The sequence below is a fragment of the Drosophila elegans genome, unplaced genomic scaffold (genome assembly GCF_018152505.1).
Source record: "Drosophila elegans isolate 14027-0461.03 unplaced genomic scaffold, ASM1815250v1 contig_476, whole genome shotgun sequence".
Taxonomy (NCBI): Eukaryota; Metazoa; Arthropoda; class Insecta; order Diptera; family Drosophilidae; genus Drosophila; species Drosophila elegans.
In genome coordinates this window covers 10,461,784-10,477,457 of record NW_024545863.1, presented here as the reverse complement: position 1 = coordinate 10,477,457, position 15,674 = coordinate 10,461,784, and the positions used below count along the sequence as shown (strand labels likewise).

Below are 15,674 nucleotides of genomic sequence, written 5' to 3'. Positions count from 1 at the left end.
TATACCCTTGCAGTGAAGGAAACGTTTTCGACCCTTAAAGTATATATATTTTTGACAAGCATCACTAGGAGAGTCGATCTAGACATGTTCGTCTGTCTGTCCGTCAGTTAGCCTGTCCCTCCGTTTCTACGCAAACTAGTCTCTCAGTTTTAAAGCAATCTGCAAGGAATTTTCCCAAAAGTTGTCTTTCTATTGCAGATAGTATATAAGTCGGAACGAGCCGGATCGGAGTACAATAGCATATAGCTCCCATAGGAAAATCGGAAGAATAAATAACAAAATATTATAACTTTGTTGTTTTTAAATTTTTTTTGTTTTGCGACATATAGTAATGGTTAAATTTTTCAGAATTACAGTTTAAATTTCAACAAAATCGGAAAAATCTCAGGAACAATCGGAAAAATAAATGAAAAAAATTATAACGTTGCTGTTTTTTAATTTTTTTTAATTCTTCGGGATATTTAAATGGTTAAATATTTCAGAATTACGGTTTAAATTTCAGTAAAATCGGACGACTATAACATAAAGCTCCCATGGGAGCAATTAAAATATTTAAAAAATAATTAAACTTTTTTATTTTATAATTTTATTTTAGAAATTTCTGATTGCCCTTGTCTTGCTGCTTGCCAACATTTTTACTGATACTTATCTCAAACCAAGCTCTAAAACAAAAATAGATTTCTTGCGGTAAATCAAATTACGAATTTGAAAGATGTATATACAGTGCGTCATATATAAATGTACCCACAACAAGTTAACTTTATTAAATCATTTGAAAGGTGTTAATGTGCAGTGGGGAAGAAAAATCATCGAAAATAAATAAATAAATAAGTAATCCCTCTGCGATAAATTTATTTGATTTAAACTGTTATTAACGTGTCAACAAATTCTGCAAGCTATGACAGTTTTTTTTTTTGACTAAATATATTAATACGCCACAAGGATGTTTTGTTTGTGTGGTAGTTATGAAGGAGTCTACAAACATACTAAGAGGTTTCTTTTAAGGTAAATGAACAGTGTTTCTCAGTTCCACGTTTTTTAACACCAAAAACCACAAATAAATATAAAAATTAAAGGTATGGCTATTTTTGAAACTATTTATACTTGGCGGGTAAGTAGTCGAGGTGGTAGCGCTGGTGCTGCCAACTAGCTTGCAGAAATGGTCAATTTAGCAGTATTTCGACGTTGTGCAATACTGCACCTGGCGCACGCTTTGAGAGTTTGTTTTGTTTCTGAATTGGAGCAATTACGTGCGAAATATGCGGTTTGCTCAGATAATTGTGGGCCCCGCAGGCAGTGGCAAGGTATGTCCAGTTACTCAGCCCCTGATTTCGTCAGTAATCCAACCCAATCCTTCCAGTCCACGTACTGCAGCCTGATGCAGCAATATGCCATGGACTCCAAGCGAAACATCCAAGTGGTGAATCTCGATCCGGCGGCGGAGCACTTTAGCTACACCCCGCTGACGGACATTCGCGAGTTGATCCACCTGGACGATGCAATGGAGGACGAGGAACTGCATTACGGTCCGAACGGGGGCCTCATCTTTTGCCTCGAGTTCTTGATCGAGAATCAGGACTGGCTGAAGGATCAACTCTGCGGGGGCGAGAATGAACTAATGGTGGGCGAGCCGGACGATGACTACATCCTGTTCGACATGCCCGGCCAGATCGAGCTGTTCACCCACCTCAAAATGGGCAAGCAGCTGGTGCAGCTGCTCGAGTCGTGGAACTTCCGCACCTGCGTGGTCTTCTGTCTGGACTCGCAGTTTATGGTGGACGGGGCCAAGTTCATTTCCGGCACCATGGCCGCACTCAGTGTAATGGCCAACATGGAGCAGCCGCACGTCAATGTGCTGACCAAAGTGGATCTGCTGAGCAGCGAGGCGCGGAAGCAGCTTGAGATGTACCTTGAGCCGGATGCCCACAGCCTGATGGGAGAGCTGACAGTGGGCACGGCCTTTGGCGAGAGGTACGGCAGGCTCACGGAGGCCATTGGCGCTCTGATCGAGGATTTCAGGTGAGCTTTACTTAAACTAGATGGTAACTTAACAATTTGCAAGGGATGTAGGCTGCGATATTCCCAATAATCTATGACCAGTGTCCAAGAATTTTTTGAGATTCTTAGTAAAGTCAGTTTTTATTCTTCGTTTGGTTTTGTGACATCTGATCGCGGGTTATTTGATTTCAAAACTAAACTTTAGGAATTTTGAAACTTCATACAATTTTTTGCTTATTTTAATGTAGCAAGTTGGAAAAGTAATTTATTAAATAAAACGAGTACGGAAACTAACTTTGGCAAGCGGAAGCTTTAAAACACTTGCAGTCGAGGTTATTTCACATTATGACAACCCATTTGCTAGGTAAAATAAAACGAAAAAATATATATTGCAGCTATAGGATATAGACGTTTGATCGGCAAGGTTTAACATAAGCAGTGCGCATATGATTCGGAAGCTATCTTTAAAGCTGATCTTGCACACTGTATCTTCAACAACAATCTTCTGGCCAAATTTATAAGACCCTCATCAAGCGCAAACAAATTGTTTAAAAGCACACTTAAAGGTTTTGCACTTTAAAATTTTGGTAATTAGCTGAAAAACTTTATTTGACGGATCGTGGTTTTTTACAAACCATCGCGGTTTCTTACAAATACACTTTCGTCACAATACATTAAATTGACGAGTAGCTTATAGCTGTGGTTTCTAAATTAATAATATATATTTTTTTTCTATAATTGGTTGTTTATTTGTGAATAACTTTCATGTTTGCTACAAGAAATGTTCATGCTATAAGTCACAAACAAGTTACGTGTTTCCTGTAAGTACTCAGGACTTTGATTATCTCCAGCTTTTCTAACGTAAAATTATTAATAATCACGATATTTAAAAAAAAAAAAACTTTGAAAACCATTAAAAACATACTTGTTCATTTCGGTGCATACTATTTTATTGTTTAATTGTACACAGAGACTGGATACAGTTGACTAATACAAAAAAACTAAACGTGATTAGTTCTTATGTTGGCAACAGCTTTCATTTGTTTGCAGAAGAAAATATTATTGACAAATTTAATCTAAAATATTTGACATTAATATAATAATATTAATATATAATATTAGCGTTAAATCTTTTCAAAAATAATATTTATTTACGTCAATACTTAAACTGATGTCTTCAGTTACAATCGGTAATATATTTTAAAAAATACAAGTAACCCATAACATTACATTCCCATTGATTAACTCGTTTCAGTTATTTTTCTGTATGTATAGAATTTGACTCTAAAACTCTTTCAAACAATTTTAAGAGTGAAACAAAAAGTATAATTTATATGTATATTATATATATGTATGTATATATATATATATATATTGAATATTTCACAAAAATTACAAAAACAGAATCTTTTTCACTACCCCGCTGATAGGGCCTTAATTCTACTGCCTCAGACTTTAGCCTTTCGCGTCGGATGGAATGGGTGTTCCATATGAGACAAATCTGGAGGATTCTGCTCGAACGCACTAATTTCCTGCATGCCACTGTTACCGATCTCCCACAGTTGCGGGTATTCCTCCTTGAAAGTGTTGTACCACTTGTGCACCAACGGGTACTGCAGCAAATCGAAATCAATCGCCTCCAAACAAAGTGTGGCCGAAATGAGAGCGAAATCGGCAATGGTTATGTTATCGCTGGCCGCGTACTTGGTGCCCGATCGCTCCAAATAGGTTTCGAACACTTCAAGTGCATTCTGGACCTTTTTAAGCGACATGGGTGTCCGTTCGTAGTCGAAGAAAATGGGTGCCATGCTGTGGGCAGAAATGGGTGCATAATAGAAACCCATGTTGAAGCACAATCGTTGGTTGATTATCGCTCTCATGTTGACGTCCTGCGGATACAGCGATGAATCCGGCGCATATTTGTCGCAAAGATATTGCATAATGGCAATGCTCTCTGATAAAAAGAAGCCATCGTCATCCAGCACGGGGATCTCTTTTTGAGGATTCATCTGAAAGGATTCACGCATTTAATTTTTTGAAAATCCTTCGCCCTCTATTATACTGCACATACCTTGGAATAGTCCTCAGTTCGATGTTCCAAGGCGCAAAAGTCGACGTTTATTAGTTGATATTGTATTTCCAAGGCCTTCAGGGTCATGCGAACGGCCAGGGAAGGCGGTCCATCGGACACGGCGTACAGTTTCATGGTGTATATTGGTCTGTGGATACAAAAAAAGCATTAGGTTTTCATTTGACTCTCGTTCGACCGGTTTGCTTGTCGGCACTAGCTTCAAAAGTGAAAGCAATTTGCGTTTACTGCCTCTACAATGAAATATATCTATTTTTGGGTTGTTTTTTGCTGCAGCTATTTTTGTTATGTTTATGTTTGAGGTCTTTGCAAATATTTTTGTCGAACATATTTATAAGGTCTTGGGTTTTGTAGATATTTTTTTAAATACTGACGATCAACCCACAATTATTGTAGTGCACTCACGCAGCTCTCAAATAAAACTGAGGTGCTCTACCAAACCAGCGGTATGTTGCAGGTGTTCATTTTAATGACAAACCAAACAAGTTTAACATATAAAAGAAGGTATAGCTATATTCGGTCCCCAAATAAATTAAATTTTTAAATACTCTTGTAGTAATTTATAGGCATAATTAGGTTTTTCTCTTTGAAATATGTCTTTTCTGTTAAATTTTTTACTCAAAGTATGAGTAGATAAAACTTTTTTTTTTATTGAAATGAAATTTATCTAAGAAAAATAAAGTAAAATCTTTTAAAAAGATCTTTACTTATGAAGTAGAGTAGTAGTAGTTTTCATATCAAGTGGCCGGCCAAGCAATATTGTTTTTAATTTTTATACTTACACAATAGAGCCATAGCTTTCCATTTCATCGGCCACTTCCTCCACAACCTCGATAATGGCATCTGTGTTGTCCACCTCCACGTACTGATGATCGCCATCCAGGCCCATGTCGTCGCCCTCCTCTTGCTCCGGCTCCTCTTCCTCCTCCTCGATGACCACATCCTCTTCCTCCTCTTGGGGGTCCACTTTGTTTAGAGCTGACATTGATGCGGCGCTGCTATTGTGACTGCCCGGTTGTCGTGGCTTCTTGTGCACCACTATGTCGCTGCTGATGTTGGAGACATTGAGCCGCTCGATCGCCAAATCGCCGTACTCCTGCTGAATCTGGTCGAGCGATTTGCCGATAAAATGGAGCGGCCGAAACTTTAACTTTTTGTTGTTCTTCTTGTTGATCTCGTTGAACAATCGCCGCTTGATGTCATCCTCGCTGAAAGGATGGCTGTGACTGTTGTACACTCGGAGAACTCGAATAGAGCCATCCTTTTGGGTGGCCGTCGAAATGCGACTCTTGCAATTGATGTCAGGTTGGCGGCTTTTAATGCACACCCAGTAGTTGCGGGAGATTACACCTCGATTTTTGGCATGGTAAATGAAGCCATCAACGCAGAGTAGCTCATGACCCTTGGCAGACCTCAGGGTACAGATCTTGGTGAGGTCCATGTCCACCTGCTCTTCCTTTGCCGGCTCTACCACATCGCGTCGCCGGCGAATGTTCGTGATCTCGGGCTGCCGCACTTTTGGCAAAGGCGTGGATGAGTAAGCAGCTTGGGACTGAGGATCGAGCTCCTCAAGAGCATCGGGCAGTATCTCGATCTTGGCGCTTATGTTGTCCGCGCCGTCCTTGAGGTACTGCACAATCATGTTCGCCTTGGAAGTTTCGGGCTCCATTTTGATGGCCCCATCGATGCTAATCACTTTTTTCATCACCACGTTGCTCGGGTCGATCTGCTCGTAACTGCCATCAACGCTCTGTTCCGGCTCAAAGGTGTCTCCTCCCTGACTGGCCGATCCCTCGTCGCTTTCGAAATCAACATCTTCGCCGTGCTCGCCCTTCAGCAGCTTGTGGGGATTGTCCTGGTCCAACTTGGCCTGCTGCTTCAGGCGACGAGTGATTTCCTTTATATCTGGATTGTGCGTGTGTTCGCCGTTGATGCGAATTACTACCGGTCCGTTCTCGACCGGATCCAGGGTAACGCGGACATGACAAGTGTTGACCTTATCACGCCTGTTGATGCAAGTAAAGAACATATGGCCATTTGACCTGCTTTGGGAATCAAAGTGATAAAGATGGCGACTCAAGCACAGCACCTTGCGGCCCTTTGCCGAGGGAAGAAATGTGAACTTGGTCAGGTCAGTTTCCGTGAGAGGATTAAAACCCGGCGGAGGGAGGTAGTTGGCAATTACATCGAAGGCCGCTGGCCACTTGGCGTTGTGCCCCAACTTAGAGTCCACCACTGAAGACTCGTCCTCCCCTTCCTGACACTCGATCTCTTCGTCTGCGTGAATCTCTCCACTTTGGTCTTCATCCGTCCTCGTGTACACATCGTAGTTATCTTCGCACTCTTCTATTATGATGGATTCCAAGTCATCACACCTCTGGGTGGCATCGAATGTATTTTCTGGATCAAAGTATTCAAGATTCGGGCATTCTGCCAGCACATCCGAGGTCTGCTCGTCCTCAACCAGAACAATCTGGTGCTTGGAAAACATGTGCATGAGCTTTGCGGCCGAATAGTGCGGATGAATGTGTGCATCGGAGTCGACGGCGTGCAGTCGATGTGCCCCCGCCAAAGTTGCCTCTGTGCAGATCCTAGCCGTACACTCGATGTCGCGCTTGCGCACACAGGTCCATCGGAAGATGTCGCCCTTGTACGACTTTCCGGCCAGGTAGTACAGGTGACCATCGATGCAGACCATCACGCGGCCATCTCGGCGTCGCAACATGTACACACGGTCTTTGTCCTGCCAAAGAGAAATTGGTAATTAGTTTGTTTCTAGGTTTTTGTAGTATTTATATGCATTTTTAAATTGTATATTTAGTTTTTAAACAACATATTCATTTATAAACCAGTGTTTATATCTCAACAGCTACTACTGCTTAAGGTGAACTATCTTTCAAAATTACTTTTATTTAATGCTTGTTTGTATTAAGCAAAAAGCCTAGATTTAGGAATATTTTTAATCAGGGAATGACATTATCTAACTAATTTTATTTTACTTGGTTAGGGTTCTATATGTAACAGTCTATCTTTAAGATAGTTTTTACCGTATACACATGGATTCAGCATATTATATGCCCGGTTTCTTGTCCACACAGCAAGCTAAAAGTAGTTTTTAAGTTCAGAAAACGTATTGGATTTTGCAGACTTAAAACTTTTTTTTAGCTCACTATGAGGACGAGAAAACTGTTCTCGGGTTCTGTTAATTCCCGTACAGGTAGCATGTCGTTCAAATCACTTAAACCACATTTCGAAATAATCCCTAATAAACAGTAATGCCTGGTATTTTAACCATTTAATGACCAAAAGTTTGGTATTTTAAATAGTCATTTTTGAAAGTTGGGGGAACTTATATGTTGTTATATTTACTAACACTAGGAGGGCTCAGTCCCAGATGTAAAGGTATCTAAGGAACTTAATGAAATTTTATTCTAATATAACGAGTTATTATATCTACTATATCTATCGACTATCTTTCATAGTCTTAAATTAATGCCGGACTTAGGCCCGTGGTGTTAATATATTTTAAACTGGTAACGAATTACCAAAGCTCGATTTTCCTACTCAGGGGCAGAAACTAAAGGCAGTTAACTACTTCAATTAATTGAAACATAAGAAATGTCCTGATAAATGTTAATCAATAGAGGATAATTCATATTAGGGTTCCGCATCTAAAGAATTATTCAGTTCGAACTCAATGAGGATTGCAATAATTCGATTTAGATTCGTATATTAACCAAAAATGGATTGTCAGGGGCATAGACCAGGTACAGTAGACCTGCGGTCGTACCTCAAAGTCCAGCTGGAAAGAGGCCTCGACGGCGGAGGTGTCGATGCCGCCGTAAATAAACTCCGGCGGATTCATGCCGGCGTTGGCGCGCTCGTACTGGCGGGCTCGCTTCGGCTGCGTGGTGCTGTATGCGTCGTTCATCATCATTACGGAGAGCCGCTTGCGCTGGGCCACCTTGTTGACCTCGTGATCACTGCATCGCGGATGGATGTGGGCCAGGACCACGTCCACGACGACGTGGCGCGTCTTGTCCAGCGGGTCGGGCAACAGGGTGCAGATGCGGGACTTGCAGGGGGTGGCCTTGTCCTTGCGGCGGTTGCATAGCCAGCGGTAGGTGTTGTTGCGCCCGATGCGATCGAAGTGGTACAGGTAGTCGTCAACGCAGAGCATATCCACGCCCTTGGCGGACCGAACCACGGACACCTTGGACAGGTCCATGCCATGCTCCTCGACGGACGTCTCCATTTGAATTCCTGCGGTGGTTCGCCGGGGACGGGAATTCAGCGTTTTTCGTTTTGCCACCGAAAAGTGTTTTGTATCGTAAATTAGGCGATTTTTGTAGATGGCTGCTGCCTGGGATTTGCGTTGGTTGGGATTTTTGGTGGTATTTCGTCGGCTCACTATTCGCGCGCGTTTTGCAATATTCGCACTATAATCGGATATACACTGATTTATTGCATTTAGGTGCACCGAATATGGTTTATTTTTAGTTTTTTTCCGTCTGATTTTAATTGCACAAGCACATTTTCATTTGCGTCGCGTCGAAAAATGCTTTTGTGTGAGAGACGAGGGCTGCGAGCGATGCGCTGGCGTCGGGGGTTGCCACTCGTTAGATTCGGTTATTCGTATTTATTGTTTAATTGTAATAAATGTTTTGTTTAATATTGTTTTTACAGTTTGGTGCGATTTTTCCCTTTGGATTCGCAGGACGAGGAGAGCGTGGGCGATCTTTTACTGCAAATAGACAATATTTTGCAATACGGCGAGGATGCAGACGTGAACGTGAAAGACTTTGATGAGCCGGAGGAAGGCGATCGGGATATATAAGATCCAAAAATATTACTTTTTAAGTGGTTTTTCATAATATTGTGTGTGTTATAAAATAAAATTATAATTAATTAACCTGAGTATGAAAAATTACAAGCCAAAGTTAGTCGCCATCCCTGGCAGCAGTGCTGCCACCTGTGAAACGTTTTACAACACTATTTTCATCAGTTTAAATTCCCATACGCGTACTGCGTCTAAACAAAAAAGCAAACAAATAGAGCCAATAAATGTTAAGCAATTATGCCAAAGACTGACGGAAGTCCCATTGGAAAGTCCCTTACGCAGGATGCCATCGCGCAGCGTCTGGCGGCACTTAATCGCTGGCAGGACGAGCAGAAGCGACTCTTGCAGGAGCGTCAAAGCAATCAGCGCGTTTTGCTCGGCTTGGAACAGCGCAATATGTACAAAATGCTGGGATTGCTGCACCAGGAGGCTGAAAGCCCGGAGAGCAGTGTGCTGAAGGAGTCGCAGTGGGACGAGGATCATTCCATACAAATGCCACGCCTCACGGCGGAGCAGGACATCCAGGAACCGGAAGTTCCTAAGACAAGTCCCCAGCCAGCCAAGCCCAAGCGTCCTTTCCTGCGCCGCGGCGAAGGTCTACAGCAGCGCTTCAAGATCAATCCGGACCAGCTGCGCCTGGAGAACCTGCCGCGCTACAAGTACGCCAATGCCCACCCCCAGTTTCGCACGCCCAAGCAGCAGAAGAAGGGTATCCTGAAGAAGCAGCAGGCAGAAACAGCTCCACCTTCGACAGCTCCTGCTCCGACAGCTCCTGCTCTCAAACCTCCAGCACAAATCGATCTCAATGAGCAGCGCTTCCAGCAGGTCCTAATAAACTCAAAGAACGTCTGCAATTCCACGCCGGATATTAAGTCTTCCTATGCATCCTCCACCACAGCCTCCAGTATCTCGCCGAGGGTTCGATTTGTAGAGCAGAGGAACAGAGCCGGGCAGACCACGCATGCGGATGATGAAGCCTCCTCGGAGGCCAGTCCATTGACGGGAGTTTGCTGGGCCAAGGTGTTGGACACACAGAGCATTAAGCCTGCTCAAATCCAAAGACGCTCAGCTCAAATCAGAGTGGAGGACGACAGCAACGTTAGCATATTTGAGCTTCTCGAGCAGAAGGCCACGGAGGGCAACATTGATATGAACTCCAGTTGCATTCGCACCTTCATGGCACGCAAGGATCAGCGCCGTATTATAGCTGATGACTCCGATCACATTGTGGTCACACAGCAGGTGCGCCAGATGCGATTGCAACCGCAGGTAGACCAGGTGCTGGTGCACGAATTGGATGAGGAGGAGGAGGATGACGAGCAGCCGTCCAGTGACCAGACCCTGACAGCGACACCCTTGCAGATGGGAAAAACGCAAGTGCGAGTGCGCTTTTCCGACTCCAATGATACCCAGGAATACTCTGATGCTACCAGCCTAAACGACGGCTCCAATGTTCAGCTCTTCGAACAGTTCAAGTCCGCTCTCTTCCAGGCCTTAGAGCAGAAGAAGAAGTCAAGTCCCAGCCAGCAGAAAGAGGAACCCCTTACCCAAGAGCTACAAGAAAAGGCTAATCTCGTGCGCACACGGCTCGAGGAACTTGAGGCCGAGATAGCCACCTTTAAGGCGCAGAACGCCGAACTGCTCCGACTGAAGCAGCAGCACGAGCTGGAGCAGGCTAAATGCACGCAGGATCACATGGAGGCGATGGAACGCGTGCACGACGAAAAGATTCAAGCGGAAATCTACCTGCATGACGAGCGTATGAAAATAGAGGAGGAGCGTCGCAAGTTCGAGCAGCAGATGCGCCTCCAGAAGAGCAATGCAAACAGCAAGGAAAAGAAGGAGATCGCCGCCTTGAAACAGGAGTTGGAGGCACTGCAGCTGCAGCTCAAGCAGAAGGAGACGAACCACGTTTCGGCACAGGCACGACTCCGAGCTCAACTGCGGGCCAGTGAGAAGGAGCAGCGCAACTACCGCGACGAGATCGAGCTGCTGAGCAGGGAGAACAAGCGTCTGGAGCAGGAGTTAGTGAGGATTGGCCGTGAGAACAACAGCAAGATGCTGCAGGAGATCAACCGAAACATTGCCCGTCTGGCACCCAAGGTGGTGAGTTCGAACTAGACCGGCTCTAATTGGCTGTACCGGAACTAAACTAATACCTTCTTTCAGTTGCCTTCTGCCTCTGCGTCGCAACCCCTCGACGAGAACGGACGACGCACCCAGTCTCTGGATGGCACTGCTGCTAAGCCAGCAGTTAAGCAGCGGGATGCCTCACACCGTCGCCAAAGCAGCGGCACTGCCCAAGCTAGGAGCCGCAGTCGCTCCCTGGGCAGAAGCAAGAAAAAGCCAGAGGCTTTGGATGAGAGCTACGCCTCCAGCAGCTCTGGGGATGTGGAGGAAGTTCTGCCACCAGTGGCAACTGCCGCAGTCGATCCCCCAGCGACTGCCAACTCCAGCAGCGACTTCAAGCGGGAGATAATGAATGCGGATGGCAGCAGGGACATTTGGTACCCGAACGGCAATCTTAAGAAGATCAGCGCCGATGGCATGAACGTTCGCATGCTGTACTTCAACAAGGACATCAAGGAGACGGACATTAGGGAGGGCACCGTGAAGTATTACTACGCTGAGACCAACACGTGGCACACTTCCTACCTGGACGGTTTGGAAATACTAGAGTTTCCCAACGGACAGACCGAGCACCGCCGCAAGGATGGCACCATTGAGATCCACTTCCCCAACAACAGCATCAAGGTGGTTGACCCCAGCGATGCAGAGAAACTAGAGGAGTGGCGGTATGCGGACGGCACTCACTTAGTGCAGCTCCGGAATGGCGACAAGATTCTGCATCTACCCAATGGCCAAAAAGAGATTCACACAAAGCTGAACAAGCGAAGGGAGTACCCGGATGGCACTGTCAAGCTGGTCTATCCGGATGGCAGCCAGGAAACGCGCTACTCTAATGGTCGCGTCCGCCTGAAGGACAAAGATGGCAAGCTTATCATGGACACAGACTATGCTAAGTACTAGGGACGACGGGTCGCTTTCTCCGTTGTAAATTAAAGTTTTTATTAAATAGACAAGTCTCCTTGATTTTAAAACTATATATACTTATGGTCGAGTGGGGCTTAAAGGATATGAGGTGTTGATTTATGGATCTGACATTTATTTTGAATTTATATTTTATTTAGTTCTTTATACATTTAGTCATACACTTTCAATTTAAATAGAACATATGCTTAAACTTAACCTTACTTAAATTGTATTAAACGTTTTGCAGTTCTCTAGATTTTGAAATTAAGTAATCAAAAGTAATTTTTAAAACTTTACATAGCTAAGCAGAGTTTTAAACAAATTTCGTAAATTTGATAAGACATAGTCTTGAAAATTATAAAACAACTTGATTAGTAAACGAGTTCATAAAGCAGTTAAACTTCATTTAAACATAAACTTAATTTGAAGTTATCAAGTTCGAAGATCAGAAAATAAACTCGTGGTTTTCATCTAACTTAGTCTTGTTAAATTGCCAGTTTGACTATTAATACTCGAAATTGTAATCTTTATAAGCACAGGAATTAAAGGGCTATTTTTGGAGTGAATTGAAACCAATAAGAAGTAAACAAGCTTCAGAACAGCACAGTCTATAAAGATTAAATTATTTGATGATATGCTTTAAAGACAAAGGGAAAATTAGTAAATTGTTAATATGATAAAAGCTAACAAACGAAGATTTATGTGGTTAGGAAGTTGCAGCTCCTATTGCTCAGCACTAGCCCCCTCCTGGGCCATGGTGAGGTGGTGTTGGAAGACCTTTGGATCCTGTTTTAGGAGCTTGGAGCCAAACTGCACGATCTGTTCGTAGGTGAACTCCGCCTTGGCACGCGGTCCCCAGAGGAAGAAGGTCTTGAAGTCGTCGTAGGCGCTCAGTTGGGAGCGCTCCCGCTTCAGGTACTGTTGCTTAACGAACGTCTCCTCGATCTGCTTGCGCACACTGGCGCCAAAGTAGCCGTGCTCCTCGTCCGTCTGGATGTTCAGCATCTCCAGCATGGCGTACAGCTTGGAGTCCTCGATGCGGTTGCCACGCAGGAAGATGTACATGAGGATGATGTACAGCAGCGTGAACTGGGGTCTCTGTGCCGGCGTCAGCTCGTGGATGGATGCCACCGGCTCCTCCGCAATGCAAATGAACGTTTTGGAAGCCGCATCCAAGGGGGTGAGCAAAATACCAAACCGCTTGGCCAGCAATTCAGTGACCAGCGGGAGTCGTTTCTTCAGCTCGTTCCTGTCGCCTGCCGCTGGCACCAAATCCTTGTCCTTGATGGGAATCTTCTGGGCTGTGTGATCCAAAATGTAGTTTAAAATAGCGCGCACCTTGTCGTCCACTTCCCTAGTGATCTGTGTTGGCTGCGAAAGACTGCCATTCTGGCTTCTAGCTGCGCGGGAAGTGCTGGCCATTTTTGTGTGATCTGATAACCTTCTTATTACACTCAAATTCTTTCGTTTCCTCGAAATTCCACTTGAAAACAATGCAATTTATTGCGCTTTTATAATTAGTGTGACCAAATATAAGTGAGAGCTGTCAGAGTATGGATAAAACTATCGATAAAACCAACTGAATCCTGCATTTTAAGCTCTGCATTTTTTACTTAAAAGATTTCAGGATCAAAAATGTTTTTAAAAAATAATAAAAATAAATGGGTTGCCAAAAATCTAATGCAATTTATAAAAGTTGTTATTGTCTAAATGGCGGCAAACCGAAATCGATAAGTCGACCCCCAAAACCTATCGACAGTTGTTGGTATTAACAATTGCTATCGACAGTTGGTTAGAAAATACCAAATTGGCGCGATAATTCAAATTGAAAAATGCTGAATTCGTGTCTTTTTTTTTCTATCCTTTCTCGATTTGCTTTTTTTCTCATCTCAAGTGCAAATGGCCACTTAATGCGCTCGATTAATCGCACAAACTGGGCCAAGAGCGGCTGAAGTGCTTTCTTTAGTGGGCTAATATTGATTGATTTCCTTGAGCTGGCAGCCTTTTCCCTTTTCTCTTCTACATTTAGTTTTTAGTATAGTGGCAGCCATGCAATTGTATAGAAATCCTACCTAAAGCCAATAAGTTCGTAAAATATACATACCAGTTCTGCAATTTTATGGGCTTGGAGCCTCGGGAGCTGATGTGTTTTTAATTAAAATGGCTAAATCGCCGCGACGTGCAGCAGCAGGAAGCAAACAACTTTCGAAACTAAACGCAATGACATGCACGGTCAACATTCCCCACGGAGACTCAAAATAAACAGAGCCGCAGTCAAACAAAACGAAATGGGAATGGAAATTGAAATGGAAATGCATTTGCGCAGAGACACGCGCAGGAGTGCACTTCCAGACGCAAGTGCAAACGCAAAACGCAGACGGCGGCCGGTGGGGAATCGCATTGGCATGGTCAAATATATTTTATTGCCTTGAAATGTGTGTTTTAGGTGGCCGAGGTGGAAACTTGTTACCTGCGTCGGCGCAAAGTGCTCAATCCATGGGTGATAGATGCAAGTTATCCAACCTGTGAAACCAGACCACTTATGGCTTTTATAAACAATAATTTCAATCTCTGCGTTTGGTTCTGAGGTCCGATCTTGGTTCCCCAGCTAAATTAAAGAAATCAAAATTTAAGTAAACATCAGCTTCAAATTGCATCGGTCAGCATAATTGAATTTCACAATGAGATGCTACAGTTTCATCTTTAGCTTTTAATCTAAACATTATTTGAAGTTCTAACAGTTCAAAAAGAAAAGCTTCTAGCCGAGGTTCGTTGGATTTGATTTAAGATTTGAGAGTCAGTCCTATTTTGATCGAGACCGCGACAAAGTTGTATTGTGTTATATTTTTATATTTTTTTTCTTGAAATTTCCGGAAGAATAATAATTTGCACGTTCGGAAGGCAGACAAGTGTTGACTGGCCAGGCGGCGAGCTTTAATTGATTTGCCATTGTCCCGCCTAAACAAAAGCAATTCCTCAGAGTTCAGAAATCTATGTGAGCCTTTTGTTCGGACGGAATGGATATCCGCAACCGCCGGTTCTGCAATCTTGAGGCTCCAGAATTTGCATGCCAGCAAGTGAAAAGGCCCAAACTCGGCTGAAACCGCGAGTGAGTGAGTCAACAAAACGCATTGTCAATAGCTGGCATTTGACTTTCTACACACAGACGAACGAACAGTTTTGCTTTCAAAATGCGCATTGTAACACGGGGTTTGTCATCTCCAGCCCCAACTTTTTTATGACCGGCTAATTGTAGTCAGACTGAGTCGGAGAAATGTTTCATTTACTCTTCGTAGTGTCTGCCGAAAAGAAAGTCAAGGTCTTGGCGCGAACTTGCTTTGCAGCTCTGGCGTTTGGGGGCCATTAAAAATTAGCAAATGACATGAGCATGCCATTTAGAAGTTTCATGATAAACAAAAACCCATGACCAGTCGATAGAGTAACGACAACGGGTTTTTCTGCTCGCCGTGGTGGCAAAAACTATTAATAAATTAATAACAGAATCACAGCAGCAATAATGTTTGTGCACAAAAAAGAAAGCTAGCAAAGGTATGTGAAGAGGACCAATGCTCTGTAAGATTTGGGTTTATTGCTTATTAAATGGTTAGTCTTTAACTATTTCCAGCTCTTTGCCTTAAAAGAAAATATTAGAAAAAAAAATTTATTTAATATAAAATTTTAATTTTTAAAGACGTTGTATTTTAAGGACCGTTT

At 43.4% G+C, this 15,674-nt stretch overlaps 4 protein-coding genes across 6 annotated transcripts; 2 read left to right on the top strand and 2 right to left on the bottom strand.

Annotated features, from left to right (window-relative positions):
* Positions 1 to 1,187: 1,187 nt before the first annotated feature.
* On the top strand, positions 1,188 to 8,999 carry LOC108141071 (GPN-loop GTPase 3). The gene is made up of 3 exons (XM_017264232.1): positions 1,188 to 1,304; positions 1,361 to 2,019; positions 8,774 to 8,999. The coding sequence occupies exons 1-3, from the start codon at positions 1,260 to 1,262 to the stop codon at positions 8,922 to 8,924; spliced, it is 855 nt and encodes a 284-aa protein (XP_017119721.1). The 5' UTR covers positions 1,188 to 1,259; the 3' UTR covers positions 8,925 to 8,999.
* Positions 2,931 to 8,695, bottom strand: LOC108141069 (glutathione S-transferase 1-1). Of its 3 annotated transcripts, XM_017264228.2 has the most exons (4): positions 7,878 to 8,695; positions 4,870 to 6,830; positions 4,070 to 4,217; positions 2,931 to 4,007 (listed from the first exon to the last, which is right to left on the bottom strand). In XM_017264228.2, exons 1-4 carry the CDS (start codon positions 8,340 to 8,342, stop codon positions 3,447 to 3,449), a joined length of 3,135 nt encoding a protein of 1,044 aa, XP_017119717.1. In that variant the 5' UTR covers positions 8,343 to 8,695; the 3' UTR covers positions 2,931 to 3,446. The 3 variants fall into 3 exon arrangements, with proteins under 3 accessions (XP_017119717.1, XP_017119718.1, XP_017119719.1); XM_017264229.2 differs by lacking the exons at positions 4,870 to 6,830; positions 7,878 to 8,695 and adding an exon at positions 4,462 to 4,558; XM_017264230.2 differs by lacking the exons at positions 4,870 to 6,830; positions 7,878 to 8,695 and adding an exon at positions 4,473 to 4,553.
* A 72-nt stretch (positions 9,000 to 9,071) lies between the features above and the next one.
* Positions 9,072 to 12,003, top strand: LOC108141070 (centromere protein J). The gene is made up of 2 exons (XM_017264231.1): positions 9,072 to 11,033; positions 11,097 to 12,003. The coding sequence occupies exons 1-2, from the start codon at positions 9,165 to 9,167 to the stop codon at positions 11,955 to 11,957; spliced, it is 2,730 nt and encodes a 909-aa protein (XP_017119720.1). The 5' UTR covers positions 9,072 to 9,164; the 3' UTR covers positions 11,958 to 12,003.
* A 92-nt stretch (positions 12,004 to 12,095) lies between these two features.
* Positions 12,096 to 13,495, bottom strand: LOC108141072 (melanoma-associated antigen B16). Its single transcript, XM_017264233.2, has one exon. The coding sequence runs from the start codon at positions 13,380 to 13,382 to the stop codon at positions 12,684 to 12,686; it is 699 nt and encodes a 232-aa protein (XP_017119722.1). The 5' UTR covers positions 13,383 to 13,495; the 3' UTR covers positions 12,096 to 12,683.
* Positions 13,496 to 15,674: the final 2,179 nt, after the last annotated feature.

Coding starts and splice junctions, on each gene's coding strand:
- LOC108141071 (XM_017264232.1), top strand. CDS start 1,260: ATGCGGTTTGCTCAGATAATTGTGGGCCCCGCAGGCAGTGGCAAG. Junction 1,305..1,360: donor GCCCCGCAGGCAGTGGCAAG/GTATGTCCAGTT, acceptor CAATCCTTCCAG/TCCACGTACTGCAGCCTGAT. Junction 2,020..8,773: donor GCTCTGATCGAGGATTTCAG/GTGAGCTTTACT, acceptor TTGTTTTTACAG/TTTGGTGCGATTTTTCCCTT.
- LOC108141070 (XM_017264231.1), top strand. CDS start 9,165: ATGCCAAAGACTGACGGAAGTCCCATTGGAAAGTCCCTTACGCAGGAT. Junction 11,034..11,096: donor CCCGTCTGGCACCCAAGGTG/GTGAGTTCGAAC, acceptor ACCTTCTTTCAG/TTGCCTTCTGCCTCTGCGTC.
- LOC108141072 (XM_017264233.2), bottom strand. CDS start 13,382: ATGGCCAGCACTTCCCGCGCAGCTAGAAGCCAGAATGGCAGTCTTTCG.
- LOC108141069 (XM_017264228.2), bottom strand. CDS start 8,342: ATGGAGACGTCCGTCGAGGAGCATGGCATGGACCTGTCCAAGGTGTCC. Junction 6,831..7,877: donor CTTTCCAGCTGGACTTTGAG/GTACGACCGCAG, acceptor TCTCTTTGGCAG/GACAAAGACCGTGTGTACAT. Junction 4,008..4,069: donor GAACTGAGGACTATTCCAAG/GTATGTGCAGTA, acceptor GAATCCTTTCAG/ATGAATCCTCAAAAAGAGAT.